General features: G+C 42.6%; 1 protein-coding gene across 2 annotated transcripts in view; it reads right to left on the bottom strand.

Annotated features, from left to right (window-relative positions):
* Positions 1-24,311, bottom strand: part of EGFLAM (EGF like, fibronectin type III and laminin G domains) — a 193,497-nt gene that overhangs the window by 51,143 nt on the left and 118,043 nt on the right. For both annotated transcript variants that reach the window (XM_065905639.1, XM_065905640.1), the window contains 6 exons: positions 9,491-9,606; positions 8,577-8,895; positions 7,718-7,818; positions 6,162-6,262; positions 3,916-4,060; positions 236-425 (listed from right to left, as the gene is read on the bottom strand). In XM_065905639.1, coding sequence (XP_065761711.1) covers positions 236-425; positions 3,916-4,060; positions 6,162-6,262; positions 7,718-7,818; positions 8,577-8,895; positions 9,491-9,606 — 972 coding nt within the window. The remainder of the gene's footprint in view (positions 1-235; positions 426-3,915; positions 4,061-6,161; positions 6,263-7,717; positions 7,819-8,576; positions 8,896-9,490; positions 9,607-24,311) is intronic.

Genomic DNA, 24,311 nt, shown 5'->3' with positions numbered 1-24,311 from the left:
GACCAGACTGCATTTCTTGGAGAAGGCCAAGATGGCAGCAAGGCATAACCAAGGGTTTGGTGCACCCTTGGTCTTATTTACCATGTCTTGGTGTTCGGATTCAAGGTCATCATGTCCGCAGAGCACCAACCTCACTCCTCAGCTCACCTCCCTCCTGAAGCTCTGTATTAACCACCCTCGACCCAAACCAGAAAAGCAATCCACCGGAGCATACCACCCACTTTCAACCACTTACCCACATCGGCCCCGCTGAGAGCTTTCCCCAGTGGCCAGGGCCTCAAGTCCACTCTCTTCCCATTAACAGTGAGTGACTGCACACAGCCTTGGAAGCCTCGGTTTGTCCCTGTTGCTCTCACCAACCAGTAAGCACTGGGAGCTCCACCAAGATACAGAGGTGTCCGGAAGGTAATTTTACTGTACTGGCCCTTTAAGAAAGATGGAAACCATAACTCACTAAACAAAGTCAAAAGCTAAAACACACCAGATGAGGGAAATGATTAAGATGCAATATAGTGCCAGTATGATGATCTCTAGGTCCATCCATGTTGCTGCAGATGACAGAACTTCATTCATTTTATGGCTGAGTAGTATTCCATACAACCACATGGATTATACAGTCCATGGAATTTTCCAGGCCAGAATACTGGAGTGGAGAGCCTTCCCTTCTCCAAGGGATCTTCCTAACCCAGGGATTGAGCCCAGGTCTCTAACACTGAAGGCAGATTCTTTACCAGCAGAGCCAACAGGGAAGCTATATATTACCACATCTTCTTTATCCATTCATCATATATATATGAATGTATATGGATACCCATATATCCAATTTATGAATATTTTTCCACCCATATTTATCTTTAAGTCATTGTCCTACTGGAAAATTAAACCCACAGTTAGCATTGGGAACTCAGAGAGCTGTGTTTTGAGAAGGGATGACTTTGGAATGCCTCGAAGGGAAAGGAAGGTCAGTCTAAGCCGGAGTAAGCCAACAGGCAGTGTACCGTGCTGGGCATCCAAAACAAACTTTCTCTTTCCAGTCCTGACACCAATTTACTGTGTATCTTGGATGGGCCATAGGACTATTCTGTGTCTCAAAAGGTGATAATACTAATTTTGTGTATATGTGGGCTAACGTTTACCCTTTTACTATCCCGGTCACCTTTATACTAGACCCTGCAAGAGGCATTTGTGAGAGAGAGGGAAATTGCCAAGACTGACTGAGTTGCAAAATATTTTGAAATTTGCTCATGGATACGTTTTTTTTTAAAGTCTTATTACAGCTAAGTAGGGACATTTCCAATCTTAGACTAAACCACAATCTGGATTGTAGGTTTTGAGGTTATAAAATACAGAGTTGAACATGAAGAGGGACAAAATTAAGGTGCTCATGGTTATTTGTTTTTTATTGCAGAAATATCTCATTTGTTTGGATTAAAGGATATAGAGAAGGGCTGGGTATAGGCATGCTGCCAGTAGTTATAAAATTTCCAGAATGTAAGCCACTGAAAAGTAATCTTCACCCTTTATACTTTTGTTATCAATAAGTAAAACATCTAATCATTGCTTTATCTTTTCTAATGAATAGATAAGAATCATTTATAAATAGTATATTAAATGTAAGCTAGGCGGCTTTGACATACTTACAGTGGATTTTAAGGGTTAATTATTTACATTTTTTGTTAGGTGAATTGAGTGTCTGGCTGACTTATTTCATCAAGATCCTCAGGATTTACTTCTTTTGGATACCATCCTGATCTCATCCTATCCTCTGACCCCATTCCCTGATCCAGGACCACAGCAAGAGCCCAACAGCTAAATCCTTTTCTTCTTTTCTGGAGCATTAACTGCACCATAGGGGTGAATAGCTCCTCTGAGGCTCCCTTCACAACAACCCAGACAATAGCCTTTGAGACTAGCCTTTATCTTCCTCTAATGAGGGTTACCTTTGGGTCTCCTGTATTACCTGCCTATGGAAAGAACTGGTGGTACTAGAATTTGCGTTCCCTCAGCACAGCTCTTAACAGGTTTTAATGGGTGATTAAGTGTGAAAGTTAAACTCTGTTGCTTTGGGTTGGCACTGCCCTGAGGTACAACTTACACTCCAGAGCTCCCCTGTAGGATCAGGCTAATGCCAGATCCTGGTAAACTTTGCCTTAGATCTCATTCTTACTGACTTCTGTCCCTCCTTTGTTCATTTTAATCCCTTCTATCACAGGTTTCCTATGGGATTCCTTTCTTAGTGAATCATTTGCATAGACTCATCAACTCAGGTATGTTCTGGGGGAACTCTGACTTAAAACGGATCACTAAAAAAAAAAAAAAAAAACGGATCACTATCTCTCAAGACAGTTTCTTAAACACTCTACACTTGCAGTCTGACTTATACAACTTGCTTAGCAAATCCTGGTAGTAGAGAGGCAAATGTTACCCTGAGTATACACAAAACTATATACCTTTTGTAATTAATTATTATATTCAATAAATCATATCCTCTGAAGGCAATTCTATCTGAGGACTAGAATCACTGTTGTGCATGCTCAGTCATGTCTACTGACTGTGACCCCATGGACTATGGCACGCCAAGCTCCTCTGTCCATGGAACTTTCCAGGCAAGAATACTGGAGTGGGCTGCCATTTCCTACTCCAGAAGATCTTCCCAACTGTTAGAGCACTGCAAACTATATACACAGGCATCAGAATAGAAGAGGATTATCACCTCCATTTTTCTAGATGCTATGTCTTTATTAATGTAACCTATAATTTATTTAGCATGTTGTTATCATATGGCCCTATTTATTAACCTTCATTGAATTCCCTTGTTTTAAACTACATGATACTTATACTTGTGTTTCTTCTGTTACAGCTTCTCCACCTTGTATTCAGGTTAGTATTTTGAACCCAAGCTCAAAGCTTCTTTATTTCTATCAAATTTAATTTTAACCATAGTAGGCCCATTGTTCTGGCATTTATTAAGTCGGCAGTGCATTTTTTATCCTCTCTTTCCCTTCCTTAGAAATATACGTATATCTGTATAATGATCTTCTTGGATTCACATTCACTACATTTGTATTCTTGTTCCTTGGGAACCACTGGGATCCAAATGATGAGGTTTATTTTTTCTATTATTATTTTTTTTTTAGTAGCAAGTCATGACCCTTTATACAACTTGTCTTGTCAGCAAAGAATATGAAGAGTCTAGGAAGGAGAAAGCTACACACATATACACAAAGGCTTTCTCGCTACTTTTTTCCTCAGAGAATACAAAAACCTGCCTGATTATAATTATAGACTTGGTTCCTTGGCAGGTTGCTAATCCAAACTATTCATTCTAAACACAGTCCTAAAATTGCCCAGAGCATGACAAATATGTGAATACCTAGGTGATGTGCTGAGTAGCCCAACAGTTGAATTGTTTTACCACTTCCTATAATCATGGCCCCAAAAAAGGTGGATGAATGGATTATGCCTGCATATTGAACCAAGTGAACCTTTCGGGATGATTTTCTACAGCCACAGGATTGCAACACCTCTGCCTTAAAAGCAAGATTTATGTTTGAGTCTAATAATATGGCTTCAATTCTTCCAACAGGGGCCTCCCTTCGCCTCTGGCTTTGATGTCCTTGTAGAAAAAGAACATGTCCAAGGCCTCCCGCATGTCCCGGTGCACACAGGGCCGTGATGTCGGCCAGTCCCGACGTGTCGGTCATGTTCTGTCATATTTAGTGAATGAGTCCCCCTCCTTGGTAGATGTGGGAAGGACATGAGCCCTGAAAGCCCACCTTCAATGGAAAAGCTGGCAGGGGCACATCAGAGCTGGGTTGCCCGTGTATACCATGCGAAACAGTCCATCTGCCAGCTCTCTGCAGCGGGCCCCTCCCGGAGCGCCGGGCAGAGGCCGGGAGTGCGGCGCACGCTCACCTGGGACTGGCCCGTCACCGGCGTGCCATTGCTCAGCTGCAGCAGTCCGTTCAGCCCATCTCTGTAGAGCGTGACAGTATGCCAGCCCCCGAGTTTGATTTTGGTCTCACTTACAATGATGGCGACCCCGGTCCCACAGTTAAACCTGTGGGGGAAGAAAAGGAAAACTCTTAGCTCAAAGTGCAAGTGAAAGTTGCTCAGTCGTGTCCAACTCTCTGCGACCCCATGGACCACACAGTCCATGGAATTCTCCAGGCCAGAATACTGGAGTGGGTAGCCGTTATCTTCTTCAGGGGACCTTCCCAACCCAGGGAATGAACCCAGGTCTCCCACATTTCAGGCAGATTCTCTACCAGCTGAGCTACCAGGAAACCTCACTATTGTGTTCAGACTCAATGGACATCACTTCCAGGGCAGTGATAGCTTCCCTGAGAGCCAGTCTGTTCAGAGTTAGGCTTATGGATATCAATGGCTGTTTAAATCCACATACAGAAAACTTCCTTAGGAAGACACCTCTACCCTAGGGCCACCTCAGTCTTGTTGTCTTAATCTGCCCATAGAACCTTTCAACGTGGGGCCTCCTTTAAGCCGACTTTCTCTGTAGCTTAGAGAATCCTGGGCAGCTAAGATCCTCTCTCTCCTTCTCAGAGATGGCCGGATACCGAACATGGCTTCAAGGTGAGGAGAATTAGGGCTTGAGTCACTCTGCATCCGGGGATTTCTCTCGGGACTTCCCACAACTCCCAAATGACAGCCTCAGTGATATTAATAAAATGTTGGGAAAAAAAAAAAAACGAGTCTTCACACTTATTTTGGCAAGCTGGGCAGCAGTGCCATCTGTGTTCAGCTGGGGCTGAGTGCAGGTGTGGTTTCCATGGGAAGCTGCGGCTCAGAGCGGGTGTGGGTGGAGAACGAGCATTCTCAGACAGTTGCATTATTCTTGTTTTTTTTCCCAACCTCCGTATGTCCTGGGGTGCCCTCCGGTCACTATGCCTGACATCTAGAACCCTGACCTCATCCAGCCAAGCTCTAAGCAGCCACCGCAGCACCTCCCCCTTGGGTCCCGAGGCTGTCGGGGGGCACACTGGCCATGACACAGCGCTGTCCTTTTCAGGACGAGCACTACTTGCAGCCTGCTTCTCACGGCCTCCCTTTGTCTCCCGATCCTCAGTAGACAGGAATGGGCTGAAGAGGCATTGCAGAACTGGTTCACCTAGAGGGAGTGATCTCAGAATCAACAGCAGGAGCTGCAGAGATGGAGAGCTGCTACTAGCAAATAACCAGCAGGGCTAGCGGAAGTCCTTCAGATCTGCCAAGCGTTAGAGCTCACGAGGTTAGGGACCACTGCCCTGCATCCTACTAGCTGAACTCAATCTCCCATCAATTGATGCATTTAGCAAAGGATGCACGGGGCAGGGGGCATTTTCTACCCCATGTGGAATGCTTCACAGACAGTCTTACCTGTCTTAACCAAAAGTAATTTTTGTGCTGAAATGATCAAAAAACAACAATGGTTGGTGCTTACTGAGTGCTTGCTGTGGTTCAGGCACTGCTCTAAGTACTCTTGTGTATTAATGCATTTAATCCTCACAGTAACGCTGGGAGGTAACACAGAGTTGAGAGGTTAAGTCACTTGTGGAAGGTCAGGTCGCCAGGGAATGTTACCATGGGGATCTTGACCAGTAAGCCATGGAGAAGCACTTGGCTGACCTCACCAAATAGTCCAATGTACACCTCTGTGAGGATGATTAAAACACTCACACATCCACAGAACTCCGCCTCCAGAAAACCACACAGAAACCAAAGGTGGGTGGCTTCCAAGATGCACTGGGACACAAATGATCAGGGCAGAGGAGGTAAGTCAAACAGTCCATCACAGTCTGGAGGAAAGATGACGATACAATCTGAGTCTCTAGGAACCTCCAGGAGGCTGTGGGCTCCTCTCTGGGCTCCGTGGCTGTCAGCTGAATCTACTGCAGGGGACAAGAAGTTCCCAGCCTTCTTCCCATCGCATCCACCAGATTTGCTGTTGAATGAATGAATGATTACAAGGTTCCAGATTCAAATTTCAGAGGTTACTGTGCAATCTTGATACTCCAGTATTTAGTAGACTGGGTCAGGCTCCATAATACACACAGTTCCTTTATTTATACTATAAATCGAGTATAGGTTTTGTTCACACTACAGAAAGGAAAATATATTGTAGGGCAGTATTAAACATTCCAGGGGGTTTTGCCAGGAATTACCTGAATTGGAGAGAGCGCCGGATGACAGCCAGGGACATGAAATCCCCCCTCCCATGCTCATTCTCCCCGCAGTAGAGCAGTAAGCCGTCCTCCGCCTCTGCCTGTTATACAAATAAAAGCCACATGAACAACGAGCATCTCCTCTTCCATAGAGGGCCACCCAGAAACACTCACAGATACGAAACTTGAGCATCTCCACTGAGGTCCTATTTATAAGCATGCATGACTCCAATTAATTCCCAGGTACATAGTTCTAGTTCATTTTCAATAAGCAGGGGGCAGGAATATAAACAGTGTATGAGGAACTTGGCAGTGACGTGAGAGGAAGGCGGCCCCATATCCGACCCACTCTTTACTCTTCCTGGATCCACCAGCAGAGCCTCAGGAGACCGTGTGCGCAGAGACCGTGGTCCCACAGGGGCTGCTCTCATCCTCATCAAATTCTATTCTTGCCAAAGGGCATTCCAGTTTTTCCTTCTTTTTTTTTAACTTCCCAAGCAAATTTGCATCTTTCCTTGCATTAGGAGAATATGACAATACAAGCAGTCCATGGACTAGTTTGGTTTTCACCCATGCTGCCGGTCCTAGACTGAGACAAGTCATCTTGTGGATTCTCAACACTCTGACCTTAAAGGGGACTTGTTTCCATATCTCCAAACCTATTCCTGTCATCTGAGATACCCAAGAAAATCCCTCTAAGCTGAAGGCACTGCAGCTGATTCAGATCGGAGAGCATCTTCTGGGCTGTCGTCATGTGCCAGGGTTGCATATAGCTATTTTTCTAGCTGTGCAGGTGCAGTCATAACAAGGAAGATTGCTTGGGCTTCCACTAAAAGGGATTTCGGGATGAAGAATGCATTTATGCCTTCTGAAATCCTGGCCTGGTCACGATTATGAAAGTCAACTGAAAAAAACACGCACAAGCTAAGAGTTGAGAATTATGTTTTATTTGATGGACTTGATGAGGACATTATGCCCAGGCAATAGTCCCTCAGAGCTATTAGGCTTAAAGTGTGAAAGTGTTAGTCACTCAGTTGGGTCCAACTCTCTGGGACCTCATGGGCTATAAACCCAATAGGCTCTTCTGTCAATGGGATTCTCCAGGCAAGAGTACTAGAGTGGGTTGCCATTCCCTTCTCCAGGAGGTCTTCCCAACCCAGGGATTGAACCCTGGTCTCCCACATTGCAGGCAGATTCTTTACCATTTGAGCCACCAGAAAAGCCCTTTAAGTCCTCAGCAACTGGGCTTAAGTCCTCAGCAAATCTGCTGAATGAAATGTAATTCTCAACTTTTAGGTCAACATGCGAAATATGGCTGGAACCCAAACATTCTCCTTGGGCACTTTCAGACCAGCCATTTCCATAGTTCAGTAACACACACAAATCACTCTCCCTTTGCTGCTGCCCTTGAGTGTGCAAATGTGCCCATCGTTCTTGCTGCCCTGTGAATAGATTTACCCGCTGCTTCCTCTCCCCTTCTGCTTCTCCCTTTGATGCAGTACATTGTTGCATTAAGATGTCCAACAGTCACTCATCAAAGGATTAATCCTTCTTACCCTAAATTCAAGAGTAATTTGAAATGCCTGGTAAGAGTTCTTCAAAGGTTCAAAGGTTACATAGGAATGACCGAAGAACTGAGGATACTGTATAACAATATCTGAAAAAAGAAAAAGACAAAAGAACACTGTTTGCTCACTTCTTCAAATGCAAAACATCAATACACAACACCGTTGCTTGGATGTTATTAAGTAAAAACCCCTGAGAGTCTGTCAAGCCTAGCTTACCATCATCATTTCTCTACTCTTTACCCCGAGATAGTCTGTTAAGCCTAGCTTACCATCATCATTTCTCTACTCTTTACCCCGAGATAGTCTGTTAAGCCTAGCTTACCATCATCATTTCTCTACTCTTTACCCTGAGGATTCTCATTCCTGGGGGCATTGAGCTTTTGAAGTTCTTAGGGAGAAATCAGATCTTTGGAGATTGTTACTTGCCACTCTAAAAAGAAATCAGTGGCTTTAAGGCCACTGACACCTACTTCACATTGTAGAACTGTGTAATATACATTGGCTCAACTAGTATCCTTCCTAACCTTCATGCACGGATTTCTGCTGTATTTTTTTTTAGAAGAGGTGTCACAAAAGTAAACTCACCCCCAAGGTGCCATTGGGATGATTTATGCATTGCTCCAAAAGGACTACATGTTTGATATATACAGGAATAGGGCTGCTATTCAACTAGAAGCAATGGAAGACTCACACTTGCCCTGTATTGCTAACTAGCTAGTTTAATAACGAAAACATGGAAGAAGGGGCTTGTCTTAGGAAAAGGACAAGAAGGAACCTTGTGTGGACTGCAGTATTGCTCTCTGGCTCCCTGCAGGGTCAACCCGTCATCACTCCCCCAAGCACCTACCTTCTGAGCAGCTCTCACCACCTTTGCCCAGGTTGCAGTGGCATCGAGAGCCCCCCCAGGTGTAGTCATTGACACAAAAGCTGTCAGCAGAGCAAAGAGTCTCATCACAAGACATGTCAAAAAGCCTTGGCATCACAGCCACACCATTCTTTCCTTTCCTGTCCAGTGGCGTGGGCTGGGGAGCCACCGCAGTTGTGGGGAGAGATGCTGGGGTTGGGGCGACAAGCCTAGAAACAGTCATCGGGTTTGGTCTAGGTGCCATCTTGGATTCCACGAAAAATTTCTTATTCCCTTCTTTGATAGCAGGAAGTGGCTTAACCTAAAGACAGAAAGCAAAAGAAGTTCAGGATCAACATGGAACACAGTAATTAGATTGCCTTATTTATGGTTGATGTCTAACACATGAAACTACAGTTATTTTGATATTTCCCAAAACCTTGGGAGGAAGAGACGGCAAATAGTACTGACTCCAGTTTATGATTAAGAACTTCAGGCTCAAGAATTTTAAGTACCTTCCCTTGTATTACTCAGAAAATCAGTGCTAAAACTGATATTACATGACTTATCTTTATTACAACATCATTAAGGCACATTACTTTTTCAAGGAACTGTTCATTTCCTCATAAATACTGACTTTATAAAATTTCACTTGCTTGGAATCTAAATATGCTTTTGCCAAATGGTGAAGTCAGGAAGCAGGGGCTGACTTTAGAACATCGGCATAGTTGCTATCTAGTTACTATTCATTTACGATCACCTGGAGACTAACAGTCAGAGGAAATAAATAAGTTTTAAAAGCAAATGAGCCAATTTAAGTAACTCTGAAGTAAGATGTTTGTGGTCCATTGACTAAACCGCTTTGTTCAGCAAGGAAACAAAAACACCCAAGTTTATAAAGCAAGACTTCTTATTACCTCCTCAAAGGAAATATCCAAATCTAAGTCATCTTCCAATGTGTCATCATCCTCGCCAGCCTCTGTGTCGGTTGCATAATGGGGTCCATAGCGCCCACTTCCTGATTCCTCGGGACCTTCGGAGAGAAAGCAGCACCCTGCAGTCAGCACGTGCCTTTGCCCCCGTTTCTATCCTAACATAGCCCATATATAGCTGTACTGATGGAGATACATCAGAAACACACAAGGAATTCAACACAGAAGAGGAAGCAATAATGAGCCAAAAATATGAAAATCATTTAATCTCATAAGTAATCAAGGAAAAGCCCATAAAAAGCAGAAAGAGCTGCCATTTTACACCAACAAGACTGGCAAAGACAAAAGTCAGACAATAAAAAATATCGCCAAGGGGATCTCCTTGGTGGCTCAGTGGTTAAGACTCTACACTCCCAATGCAGGTGGCACGGGTTCACTTCCTGGTTGGGGAACTAAGATCCTACATGCCACACAGCAGCACCTGAAAAAAAATGTATTGCTACCTTTACCATGAAATTTTTGCATGAAATTGTTTTATGTCCCTGGATATGTTCCAGTGTCTCCTAATTTACAGTCTACGGGAACTTGAACAGAATTTGTATCCTACTGTTGTGTGAAAACTGTATAAATCTTAATTGTTGAATTGGTTCATAGTGCTTTTCAGGTCTACCATATCATTCTACTTCTCTGTAATAGAACAGAAGAATCTTCTATTACAGAGAAATAATAATAGAATGTACAAGCATTCTATTAATTTTTGAGGCTTCAATATTGAAACTCCAACTAAAAGCCTTAATTTATCTGCTTAAAAAAAGCAATTGTAACATATAGTGGAACTATATGTAACCTTGTTCTGTATTTTTCAAGTCTCTTGTAAATGTGCTATCATATGTTCATAATTAAAAATTAAAAGTATAAAATGTATTGCCAAGGATGGAATCAATGGAGGCTCATACTCTGATGTTAGATGTGGAAACTGGTATATCCTCTTTGCAAAACACATGGGAATACTTAATGAAGTAGAAAATGTTCATACCTTTTGACCCGGCAATCTCACTCCCACTTACTAAATATGGAGAAAATCTTTCCCATGTGTACCAGGAGACAGGAGCATAACATGTTTGCAACATCGTAATTTATAATAGTAAAAAAGAACCTGCCAAATTCGCTGTTTATGATAACAGTAACACCCCAAATATCTATCAACAGAGAATGGTATGGAGTGGAATACTATGTGACAGGGAAGATGAACGAATATTTAATTGAGGCATTAGTTGAGGCATTGGATGAACGCTTAGTTGAGGCATTTAATGCATCAACATGGTTTAATCTCACATGATTTTATGCAAAAAATTGCAAGTTGCCAAGGAACATACCAGTTTGATGCCACTTATATAAAATTCAGCAGCAAGAAAAATTATATATTATTTAAGGATACACACACACATGCAGACTTCCCTTTTGTCTCAGATGATAAAGAATCTGCCTACAATTCAGGAGACCCATGTCTGATCCTCAGGTTGGGAAGATCTCCTGGAGAAAGGAATGGCAACCCACTCCAGTATTCTTGCCTAGAGAATTCCATGGACAGAGGAGCCTGGCGGGCTATAGTCCACTGCAAAGAGTTGGACATGATTGAGCAACTAACACAAACATACATGTATGTTTTTGGTGAGGGTACAGGACCCACTCAGATACCAGTATCTGCAGATGCTCAAGTTCTTTATATAAAATGCCAGAGCAGAATTGGCTCTCGGTATCTGCAGGTTCTGCATCCATGGATTCAACCAACCACAGAACAATATGGAAGACCATTGTGTGTGTAGTTTAAACTCTTAAGAAAAGTAAAGCAGGGGGCTTCCCTAGTAGTCCAGTGGTTAAGAATCCACCTTCCAATACGGGGGGAGTGGGTTCAATCCCTGGTAAGACCCAACATGCAGTGGAGCAACTAAGCCCATGTGCTACAACTACTTAGCCTGTGAGCCATAATGAAAAAGACCCCACATGACGCACTGAAGATCCTGGGTGCTGCAACTAAGACTTGATGCAGCCAATAAATAAATATTTTTTTAAAAAAAGAAAAGAAAAACAAGGCAATGATCAAAAATACCTGGGGAAGGTTAGAAGAGGACTATGAATGAAGTTGACATACAGGGTCTTTGAAAGTACTCTAAAATATTCTATTTCTTAAGGTAGGTGCTGGATACCCATGAGCATTTATATAGTATACAAAAGTATAAACTAATATATGTATAAATATACTTTTGATGTACAAGATAGTTCATTAAAAGTTCTTTAAAATAAGAAAGAGACATTATACTACAGCAAACACATCCAGAAAAAAAAGGGGTCCCATGCGATATCTTGGGTCTCAACCATTTCCATCCATAGGGCAGGAAGATCTTTCAAAACTGAAAGGTGGGCTGAGAAAAACTTGTAGGGGACAACAGAGCGTATTGTTCCTTAGGGGATGGTCAGATTAACAGTTTTATTCAGCTGTCATCCAGAAAAATCTACTGATCCGAAAGTCCCAATTTAGGCTACACACAGGAAGCCCTACTCCCCGGTCTGAGAGTGTTTCAAAGCGCTGCTCCACAGCGCCCCCAAGTCCTCCTGGTGGTTTAGGGTAAGCACAGGTACCAGAGGCCATCCCTAATTCAGACACACCAGGCACTGAACTTTATGGCTGTAACAACTCTGGCAACAGAAACTCACTTTTGTAGGTCACTGATGCTCATTAGTTATTGAATGACTAGTAAAAAGAAAGAAAAATGACATTAAAAACATACATTGAATTTAAAGACAAATCTGCTTTCACAATAAACTAAGCCAAACACCTTTCTTGTAAAAGCAAACTCACCCTCCTCTAAGAAAAATAGCAAGTAGATTGACCACGAAACTGAAGGAAATGACAGAAAGGGAGTGTGGGAAGCCTGCTCAGCGGGCACACTGCTGACCAGACATCTTCTCCTGTCTTAGGAAGAGGAGCACGTGGTCTGCCGGTGATCCATAGATGGCAGGGAAGGTCCTCTTCTCAGGTATGAGGCATGTCTTGGTGGAGCTTTTCTCACCACCTCCACACCAGTTTCCCAGTTTTATTTAAAGCAGCCCACATGTCAGCTGAAAATTCAAGCCTGTTGGTGCCAGATTTATACCTAGATGCAAATTCTTTCAGCCACCTGCATCCAGCCAGCACAGCTGTGTGCCAGATGTCTACACACAAACATCCAGGAAGCCCCTGGGGACAGTTCCCCCTTCTCCTGTCTCTCTGCATCTTTGTGTCTTTTCGTCTCACCCTCATCACTCTCGATTTTATCTTTGTCTCTTTTATATTTTCAGAATTATTGAATTTCATTAGAAAGAATTCAAACGGTAATAAAAGAATCAATATAGCACATGCATGAAGAGAGATGGATTTTATCTTCAGTGGTGGGTCTCTGTACCTCCAGGGTGCTCACTCCTGCCCCCTGCACATTCTACTCATTGTTACATAATACTATTCTCATGAATGTCAAGATTCTCTGCATTTCATCTTATAATGCTCTACCTGGAAAAACATTTTCAGACTCCCACTGCCTACAAAATAGATGTCCAGGCTCTTTGGTCAAGAATTCAAGAATCTCAATGATCATAAAATCAGACTGATTATGTCCTTTGCAGCCAAAGATGGAGAAACGCTATACAGTCAGCCAAAAGAAGACCAGGAGTTGACTGTGACTCAGATCATGAACTCTTTGTAGCAAAATTCAGACTTAGATTGAAGAAGGTAGGGAAAGGCCATTCAGGTAAGACCTAAATCAAATCACTTACAATTATACAGTGGAAATGACAAATAGATGCAAGAGATTAGATCTGATAAACAGAGAGACTGAGGAACTATGGATGGAGGTTTGTAACCTTGTACAGGAGGTGATCAAAACCATCCCCAAGAAAAAGAAATGCAAAAAGGGAAAATGGCTGTTTGAAGACACCTTACAAATAGCTGAGAAAAGAAGAGAAGTGGAAGGCAAAGGAGAAAAAGAAAGATATACCCATCTGAATGGAGAGTTCCAAAGAATAACAAGGAGAGATAAGAAAGCCTTCCGAAGTGAACAATCCTGGAGAAGGAAATGGCAACTCACTCCAGTATTCTCGCCTGGAAATCCCATGGACAGAGGAGCCTGGTGAGCTACCGCCCATGGTGTTGCAAAAGAGTCGGACATGACTTGGAGACAAAACAAAGTGAACAATGCAAAGAAACTGAGGAAAACAATACAATAGGAAAGACTAGCGATCTCTTCAAGAAAATTAAAGATACCAAGGGAACATTTCATGCAAAGATGGGCACAATAAAGGACAGAAATACTATGGACCTAACAGAAGCAGAAGATATTAAGAAGAGGTGGCAAGAACACACAGAAGAACTATACAAAAAATATATTAACGACCTGGATAAACACAATGGTGTGATCACTCACCTAGAGCCAGACATCCTGGAGTGTGAAGTCAAGTGGGCCTTAGGAAGCATCACTATGAACAAAGCTATCAGAGGTGATGGAATTCCAGCTGAGCTATTTCAAATCCTAAAAGATGATTCTGTTAAAGTGCTGCACTCAAATGCCAGCAAATATGAAAAACTCAGCAGTGGCCATAAAACTGGAACAGGTTCGTTTTCATTCCGATCCCAAAGAAAGGCAATGCCGAAGAATGTTCAAACTACCACACAATGGCACACATTTTACATGCCAGCAAGGTCATACTCAAAATTTTCCAAGCTAGGCTTCAGTAGTATGTGAACCAAGAACTTCCAGATGTTCAAGCTGGATTTAGAAAAGGCAGAAGAACCAGAGATCAAATTGTCAACATCCACTGGATCATAGAAAAAGCAGGAGAATTCCAGGAAAACATCTACTTCTGCTTCACTGGCTAAGTTTAAGCCTTGGACTATGCGGAACACAACAAACTGGAAAATTCTTAAAGAGATGGGACTACCAGACCGCCTTACCTGCATCCTGAGAAATCTGTATGCATGAAAAGAAGCAACAGTGAGAACTGGATATGGAACAATGGACTGGTTTAAATTGGGAAAGGAGTACGTCAAGGCTGCATATTGTCACCTTGCTTATTTAACTTATGACATCATTTGAAATGCCAGGCTGTATGAAGCACAAGCTGGAATCAAGATTTCCAGGAGAAATATCAATAACCGTAGATAAACAGAAGACACCACCCTGATGGCAGAAAGTAAAGAGGAACTAAAGAGCCTCTTGATGAAAGTGAAAGAAAAGAGTGAAAAAGCTGGCTTAAAACTCAACATTCAAAATACTAAGATCATGGCATCCCATTCCATCACTTCATGGTAAATACATGGGGAAGCAATGGAAACAGTGACAGACTTTATTTTCTTGGGCTCCAAAATCACTGCAGATGGTGACTGCAGTCATGAAATTAAAGGACTCTTGTTTCTTGGAAGAAAAACTATTCCAAACCTAGACAACATATTAAAAAGCAAAGAACTTTGCTGGCAAAAGTCTATATAGTCAAAGCTATGGTTTTTCCAGTAGTCGTGTCTGGATGTGAGTGTTGGACCATAAAGAAGGCTGAGCGCTGAAGAACTGATACTTTTGAACTGTGGTGTTGGAGAAGACTCTTAAGAGTCCCTTGAACCACAAGGAGATCCAACCAGTCCATCCTAAAGGAGATTAGTCCTGGGTGTTCATTGGAAGGACTGATGCTGAAGCTGAACCTCCAACACTTTGGCCACAGATGCAAAGAGCCAACTTATTTGAAAAGACCCTGATGTTGGAAAGATTGAAGGGAGGAGGAGAACGGGCCGACAGAGGATGAGATGGTTGGAATGGCATCATCAGCTCAATGGACATAAGTGTGAGCAATCTCAGGGAGATAGTGAAGGACAGGGAAGCCTGGCAAGCTGCAGTCCATGGGGTCACAAAGAGTCAGACATGACCGAGCAACTGAAAACAACAAAGATCACAACTCCTCTTTTTCCTCCCTTATCCCATCACCACTCTTTATGGAAACCCACTGCCTCTGTCATACAGACAGGTATTGTTGGGTGCTACACATCATACATCCCTAAACTTTACAATAATCCTGCAGTGTAAGTGTGGTAGATTTCACTTTGTAGATAAGTAAATTGAAGTCAGGGAAGTTAAGCAGTTTGACTAAGATCAAAAGACTTTGTCTTTTTAAAAAAAAAAAAAAGTTTTTCAGTTAGGTCTGGCCTAACTGAAAGCCAGGTTTGTCTGGTCATTGTTTTCCCATTGCCTATAAGAGAAGAAACCACTATGGAGAGTTTGGGATTTATAAAATTAACATTTATTGATCATTTTTACTGTGCCAGGAGCTGTGCATATATTCTATTATCCTTGCCAAATCTTGTGAAATTGGTATTAATACTAACATTTTACTATGTGGAGATATCAACTGAGGAAGATTAAATAACTTGCTCAAAGGCATGCAGACAGTAAACAACTTTATCCTTAGTCTCTTTGATTACATTATGCCACTTATGGGGCTTCCCTGATAGCTCAGTTGGTAAAGAATCTGCCTGCAATGCAGGAGACCCTGGTTCGATTCCTGGTTCGGGAATACCCCCTGGAGAAGGGATAGGCTACCCACTCCAGTGTTCTTGGGCTTCCCTTGTGGCTCAGCTGGTAAAGAATCCGCCTGCCATGTGGGAGACCTGGGTTCAATCCCTGGGTTGGGAAGATCCCCTGGAGAAGAAAAAGGCTACCCACTCCAGTATTCTGGCCTGGAGAATTCCATGGACTATACAGTCCGTGGGGTTGCAAAGAGTTGGACAGAACTGAGCAAATTTCACTCACATGCCACTTATGATCTGACTCCAAATTGTAGTTTTGATATTTTTTTCCCCCGTCTTCCAAAGTCTCAATGGCCAAACTGGTCTACTAGTTGTTTCGTGAACACAACTTGTTTTTTAACCCTGAGACTTTGGTTAATGCTCTGCTCCACATCACCTAATTTCCCTTCTCTTGTTTCATAATAAGTAGTTTACCTACCCTTCCAGTTGCATGCACTCTGTAGAGACAGAGCTGAATATATATCATCCAAAGACCAAAATCAAGTAATATTTGAAAAAGAGAACATCAGACTATTCTGGGGGGAAAACATGGTGACTCCAGAAAAGACGGAGCAGCCAAGTCCTAGAGAATAATACTTCCATCTTCTCCTTGGTGGAGCTGTTCACCCACAGATATGTTTCTAATCCTGGGCTCAGAATAAGCATCCATAGTTTAATGAACTCAGTGCATATTTAAAATGGTATTTACACTTTCTGGAATCCTGGTGTTTCTCAACTCAAATGTGAATGCCCTGAGGGCAGGAACTATATTTTGGACTTCTTGATTCGCCTCCCTATCCTCCATTTTAACTAACGCTTCACACATTCGCCAACGGCTAAGACCCCCACCAGGCATAGGAGACACTCATACCACAGCGCGGGACTGCAGAGGCAGTCTGTCTCTGCCCTGTGCTAGCCCACCTGGCCAGGTCTGTTTAAGTGGCAGAACACTGGGGACAAGTCCCTGTGTGGTGAGACGCTGCCCCCAAATCCAAAGACATTCTCCCCAGACTGTCACCATTCCTGTCTCTTTCCCCAGCTCAGAACCAGATGTTTAGAGTTGGAAGACCATCGGGTCCAAAATTCTCATTTCATAAATGTGGAAACTCAGGCCACAGAAGAGATATGACTTAATATAAGGTCATGCATCTCATGAGTGGAAAACTCGAGACCAGAAGCAGGCCGTATGACCCCTAATTTGACACTCAGAATATTCTAGCGTACAAATGTCTTGACATCAAGTATATAAGGCACTTCAGCCAGATGGGTATAGTGGAGCCAGGGATAGGGGTGAAGATAACTGGTCCTCATCCTGCCCCTTAACTCATCCTAGGAAGGAAACTTTACCTTGAAGGAAACTCTTAAAGGAAAGGACCATTGCCACAGCTGTGAAATGGTACCATGACGAGAACACAAATGACTCCAGATTCTCCTCTCATTTTGACAAGGAAAATAAGACATGTCTTGTTCAACGAACACAATCACTTAGCCTCTATAATCATTGCTTCTGTTTGACACTGTATGTAACATATCTCTTTGAAGCCAGAGGTTACTGCTCAGTTTGGGGAAACAAAGGGTGTGAGATAAGAGTGGGATGAGAATGTGGAATTACAAAGTCTTAGAGTCAAAGACATCTTAACTTGTGTAGAAAGACCTTGGAGATTGGCAAGCACAACAGGTCAGTTTCACAGAGGAGTAAGCTGAGGCTCAGAGAGACCATGTGACTTGCCCAGAGAGACAGCTCGTCAGTGGCAGAGCGGATCTAGAATTCTGGACTCTTGATACTGCGCTCCAGTACTTGTTGTGGCATCTCTTCTTGTCTCTCACTATCATCATCACTTCCCATTTTTAACAGGAAGGAAATGAGCAGAGAGAGGATGAGGCACGGGAGAGCATGAAGGCAGCTGGAATGAAGATCCCCACTCCTGTTTCCTAATGACCCCACCACCTCAGATCTCAAATGCACTGCTTCTCTGAAGATACTGCCAGTGCTGTTTCTAAGTGAGCACAGAACACACAGTCCAAGCCAGTGATAAGCATTCTCCCCATAGCCTGGGGTTATTGTAATTAAAGTGCATAACTTATCTCTCTCCACTTGGCACTTTGTTAATTAGAAAAAGAGAACATTAAAAAAAAAAAAGAGCCATTTATTTAGAACGAGAATAGTCAAATCATTGACTGAATACAAAACAAGTTTAAGGGTTATTGCCATGAGGAAAATTGATAAACAAAAGACAAATTTCTATATTAAGGGATGACTTATTTTTTAAAAACCTATGTGCTTGTTTTTATAGAGGTTATACAGGTTTTCTCTGATGTATCAACATGATCTAGTTGGAAATACCCTAGTCATGGAAACCAATAATTGGGAGAGAGACTGACATAAGTGATTTTGTGACCTTGAATGAGTCATTTAATCTCCTTGGGTCTCATGTTTTCTAATAAAATAAGGAATTGGATTGGATTTGATGACCTGCTGGCACTAACATTTTGTGACCCTAAAGTTTACACTTCTGATTTAGACATATTACAGGCATATATGTTACTCCAAGAGACGTTTGAAAAAGAAACAACTAGGGAATTTCACTTATGTGGATAAAAAAGAAAAAAGGAGTTAGCTCAGCACAGAAGTTACACACCTTGGGGATTGTAACTTTGTTCAATATTATAAGCCTCCTAGATGATGTGAGCTATCATTTATCAGAGTTCATCTTCACTCATAAGAACCAGGTTGTATTTGGGACCCTTTTCCTAATCACTCTTATGAAGGATGAGAAAGGAACACTCATTCTCCACTCCTGAAGCTGCAGTCATGAGAACAGTTTCCTGAAATACTGTTGGATGCTTGGCCAACCTTTCACCTCCCTACAGAGGCAGAGACAGATGCTGAGTAGAAGTATTTGGTCCATATTTCCAAACTGAGTGAAGCTAACCTATCAAAGGACCTGGGAGGCGAGGAGGAATTGGGGGCAAATGGGTCCCCCCATCACCTTCCCTCTCCGCCTCAACAAGCAGAAAGCAGTGACCTGGGTAGATATTAAAAGTGACCTCTCTGCAAGTCCAAACTTTCCCTCAGGTGGGTTCCATAGGCTGGACTGGGCAAAAGAGAGCTTGTGCCTTAAGAGTAAACAATGTTCTCTGATCCAGCCTTTACCATAATTATGGAAGGTATTCCATTCTGTATCTTCTGAGTTTATTATTTCTCAACTGGTTCAGAAAATGGACAAAGAGAGGAAGTGTGAATCGTTGAGCCTCAAAACCCCAACATCAGCCTTGGTGACACAGGGACTCAGAGGGTCTGCAAGAAAGCTGAATGGTTTTCTTCACTCCTCCCTGTCCCACAAACAATCCTGGTTCTTATCTTTCCACCTGAATGAAAGTAATCCCTGGGTACAATTCTATGGTAGTAGGGGTGGGATGGTTGGGAGACAGTGGCTCTAAAGAACCAGCCATAGGCACATTTGTTTGTTCTTTTCCATTCATTATGCTTCATGAAACTCTTATTTGACTACAGCCCAAGAATGGCATGCCAGGCATCAAATGACCTTGAGAGCCCTCACCTCAAAGCTTCCCCGACTCCTTTATCTTTATGCCGGCACACACAGAGGAGGCACCAATTGCATAACCCCTGTGGAGAGCTGTCTTTTGAAGAACCTAAACCAGTCAACCAAGCCCAACCCACTGTATCCTTCTCCCCTGGAGTCTCCTTTTCTAAAGATAATGGGGCCGTGGAAAGCTAAGCAGATGGCCAGAAACCAAGGTGTTAGGGACCTGCTTCTCTACTACCTGCTGATGGCGGAGATACATAGGCAAAGCATGATGCGAGAGGTGGCTGTGAACACAGCAATATAACCTCAGGCCATGTTTTCATCATGGTGTGCTGAAAATTTCAAGTGTGGAACCTTTGTAACTCCAGAGAATAATGAATATTAATTTACTGACAACATTCTGCGGGGCTATGCAGGACCTGAGGTGGAGTGGGCAGCGTACAATTTAGATAGGCAAGCAAAAGATTTCTAAACAGCTGCAATAGTGTCTGGCAAGGTTACATATACAGCAGAATCACATCATTTAGATAAGAGCGTGAGTGAATGACTGAATGTTTTCTGTAAGAGCCAAATCTTCTCGAAGGGTGCTCTGCACATGATAAATGGAAAATAAAATGTCTGTTGAAAGACCAGCTTTAATCTGGTATGTGGCAATGTTCTAAGTGTCTAATCATTCATTTTCACTGGGAGTTTAGCAGTAATTCTCAACTGACTATTAATAACAGAAGACCATTGTCCATAGCATTAGGAGGATAACAGGGCTTAAAAAGTGAGAGTTCTTCTCTTTCTGCAAGATATATATCAAATGTTTTTGCTTCGTTGGTTGTTCAAACAGCAAAGAATCTGCCTCCTATGTGGGAGACTGGGGTTTGATTCCTGAGTCGGGAAGATTCTTTGGAGAAGAAAGCAGGAACCCACTCCAGTATTCTTGCCTGGGAAATCCTAAGGACAGAGGAGCCTGGTGGGCTATACAGTTTGTGGGGTCACAAAGAATCAGAAATGACTGAGTGGCTACCAATTTCACTTTCATCAAGTGTTTGAGTTATCTGATTTTGTTATTCTATAATGCTACTGGCAATTTGTCCTAAGAAAATAGTCAGATGTATAAAAACATTCATTATCATTAAAACATTATTTTAACAAGTTTAATGGCATGTTCTATGTTCATGGGGTGAATTTATACTTGGAAATATGGAGTCCTTGGTGCTCTTCACATGAGTGGTGGGACTGGAAGCAGATTGAAGTGAGCTGAGTTAATGGGAGGCTGGAAAAAAGTAGTAACAGTAAATGTAGATGCTTCAATAATTCTAGCCTGAAGGAAAGCAGAGAAATGAGACAGTAGGTGAAGGGGCTGTGGGGTTCAGGAAGTCCTTTCTGTGAGTATGGAATATATGTTTGCATGCTGATGGGAATGATCTAGAAAAGTTGAGAGTGAAAAATGGATTGTGTGGGAGAGACTGGGGCGGGGAGATGGGGTGGGGTGCAGGTAGCAATCTCAAATTTGGCTTAGCATCAGACAGGGCTTGGTTCAGATCTTGCACTTAGAATCAGGAGGCAGAAGAGAAAGACTGAGATGAGTCATGCAAAAAAGTTTTTTTTCTCATTATAAAACCACAATTCAAACCACTGTTATAGTCAGTTCAGTTCAGTCACTCAGTCGTGTCTGACTCTTTGAGACCCCATGAATCACAGCACGCCAGGCCTCCCTGTACATCACCAACTCCCAGAGTTTACCCAAACTCATGTCCATTGAGTCGGTGATGCCATCCAACCATCTCATCCTCTGTCATCCCCTTCTCCTCCTGCCCTCAATCTTTCCCAGCATCAGGGTTTTTTCAACCAGTCAGCTCTTCGCATCAGGTGGCCAAAGTATTGGAGTTTCAGCTTCAGCATCAGTCCTTCCAGTGAACACCCAGGACTGATCTCCTTTAGGATGGACTGGTTGGATCTCCTTGCAGTCCAAGGGACTCTCAAGAGTCTTCTCCAACACCACAGTTGAAAAGCATCAATTCTTTGGCGCTCAGCTTTCTTTATAGTCCAACTCTCATATCCATACATGACCACTGGAAAAACCATAGCCTTGACTAGACGGACCTTTGTTGACAAAGTAATGTCTCTGCTTTTTAATATGCTGTCTAGGTTGGTCATAACTTTCCTTCCAAGGAGTAAGCATCTTTTAATTTCATGGCTGCAATCACCATCTGCAGTGATTTTGGAGTCCAAAAAATAAAGTCTGACACTGTTTCCCCATCTATTTGCCGTGAAGTGATGGGAACAGATGCCATGATCTTAGTTTTCTGAATGTTGAGTTTTAAGCCAACTTTTTCACTCTACTCTTTCACTTTCATCAAGAGGCTCTTTAGTTCTTTTTTGCTTTCTGCCATAAGGGTGGTGTCATCTGCACATCTGAAGTTATTGATATTTCTCCTGGCAATCTTGATTCCAGCTTGTGCTTCCTCCAGCCCAGTGTTTCTCATGATGTACTCTGAATATAAGTTAAATAAGCAGGGTGACAATATATAGCCTTGATGTAATCCTTTTCCTATTATAGTCAGTATTCGTTACAATTGCTCAATATTCCTTATATAATGATTCCTTTGGTAATTTCTTCCTGCAATTGTATCCAGAAAAAAAACATTATTTTCACTGGAATATTGGTTTGCATCCTTTGGTCACACATGGAGAGTTCTCTCAGAACTTGGTTTCTTTCTCATCTTTGCTAATAGGAAACTCAGAGTTTAGTGACATCCAGGACCTAACTATCTCATCTCATAACATTGTGTCACCTATTTGTTTTCTGATCATAGTATTTCTTTTTAATTAATATGTGTGAGTGTGTGTGTGTATAAATTTTCTCAAACAACCTTTGTACATAGGTGAAATAGAAATGATTTAAAAATACGTTTGCTGTCCATTTCACACCTGTGACTCGTCTGCTTTGCAAATAGAAGCTGTTACCTCTTCTTCACTTGTCTTACTCACTTCTTTCCTCCCCACCCATGCCCTCCCCTCTGACAATCACCTATATGTTCTTTGTGTCTACACAAAACTCTGTTTCTGCTTTGTGATATTTGTTCATTTGTTTTTGCTTTTTACAGTCCACATATAAATGACATCATACAGTATCCATCTTCCCGTCTTACTTATTTCACTTCACATAATAACCTCCAAGGTATGTGACATCTTTCCACAGGGACATATCAAAACTGGTGTTCATTTTGAAATGTACAGAAATCACTATGTTGGGTGTTGTATCAGGAACACACGTAGTGTCGTGAGTCAATTCTACTTCCAAAGCAAAGAAAAACAAACTCGCAGAAAAAGGCGTCAGATTTGTGGTTACCAGAGATGGGGACTGCAGGAGGGAAAACTAGATGAAGGTAGTCAAGAGGTACAAACTTTCAGTTAAAGCATAAATACGGACCAGGGATATAATATAAGCATCATAAATATAATTAACACTCTATATATCATAGATGAAAGCTGTTCAGAGAGTAAATCATGAGTTCTCATCATAAGAAGAAATTGTCCTATTTCTTTAAATTTTGTACCTATAGGAGAGGACGGATGTTCACTAAACTTACTGTGATAATCTTTTCGTGAAGTATTTGTGGTAAATCATTCTGCTGTACACCTTCAACTTTTACAGAGTGTTATGTCAATTGTACCTCAACGAAACTGGAAGGAAAAGCACACGAAAAATACATTCAACCATCTTGAGCAAATGCACATCCCCAAAGCTTGCATGGCCCCAGAAGACAGCCACATTGTGGAAGAGACGGTTGGTGATAACTGAGCTAGGGGGGGCCCATTAGTGTCCCATCACGATGAAAACAACTCCTTCTTGTGAATATTGTCATAAAAGCCAGCCTGAAATCAGGGAAGGGAGGCTGGTTTTGGCCCTCAATCTAACCCCCCAATCCTGCCCAGCAGTTCATGAAAACTCCATAGAGAGTCTGTGGCAGGAGCAGGCCAGCCTCTCTCTGAGACATGACATTAGCTGTGCCCAAGAAACCTTTTCAAAACGAATGGAAACAAGAGTCATCTGGTCTGGTTTTCAAATAGATGTTGTGGCATATTGATTAAATCAAGACACAGAGAATACAGGAGGAAACAGGGGTGCCACTGAGGGTCTCCAAGCATTGAGGCCTCACAAACCTCTCTCCACCAGAGAGAAGATCATGACATGCCAACGCCGAGAATCTACTTGTCTAAACAGAATTATCCAGTGGACTCACCATGAGTCGCTTTCTCAGGGAAGAATTTCTGCAGGGATTTGAAACCTACACCCTGAGAAAATACCATCTAGAATCTGCTGAACAAGGGAATAAGAGAAAGGGACAGAGCAGGCTTCCCTTGTAGCTCAGTTGGTAAATCATCTGCCTGCAATGCAGGAGACCCGGGTTCGATTCCTGGGTCAGGAAGATCCCCTGGAAAAGGAAATGGCAACCCACTCCAGTATTCTTGCCTAGAGAATCCCATGGACAGGCGAGCCTGGCAGGCTACAGTCCATGGAATCGCAAGAGTCAGACATGACTTAGCGACTAAATCACCACCACCACAGAGCGGGCAGCCTCCTGGGGACAGTGAGTGGAGCTAGGACCCACCGGCTAGGGTGGGGGCCTCATGTTATGAGGCCAAGGGGGCAACAAGGTAGAGAGGCTGGTGGGGCTAG

The sequence above is a fragment of the Muntiacus reevesi genome, chromosome 14 (assembly GCF_963930625.1).
Source record: "Muntiacus reevesi chromosome 14, mMunRee1.1, whole genome shotgun sequence".
Classification (NCBI taxonomy): domain Eukaryota; kingdom Metazoa; phylum Chordata; class Mammalia; order Artiodactyla; family Cervidae; genus Muntiacus; species Muntiacus reevesi.
Note: the sequence above shows the minus strand (reverse complement) of the source record. Positions and strands in the feature narration are given on the sequence as shown.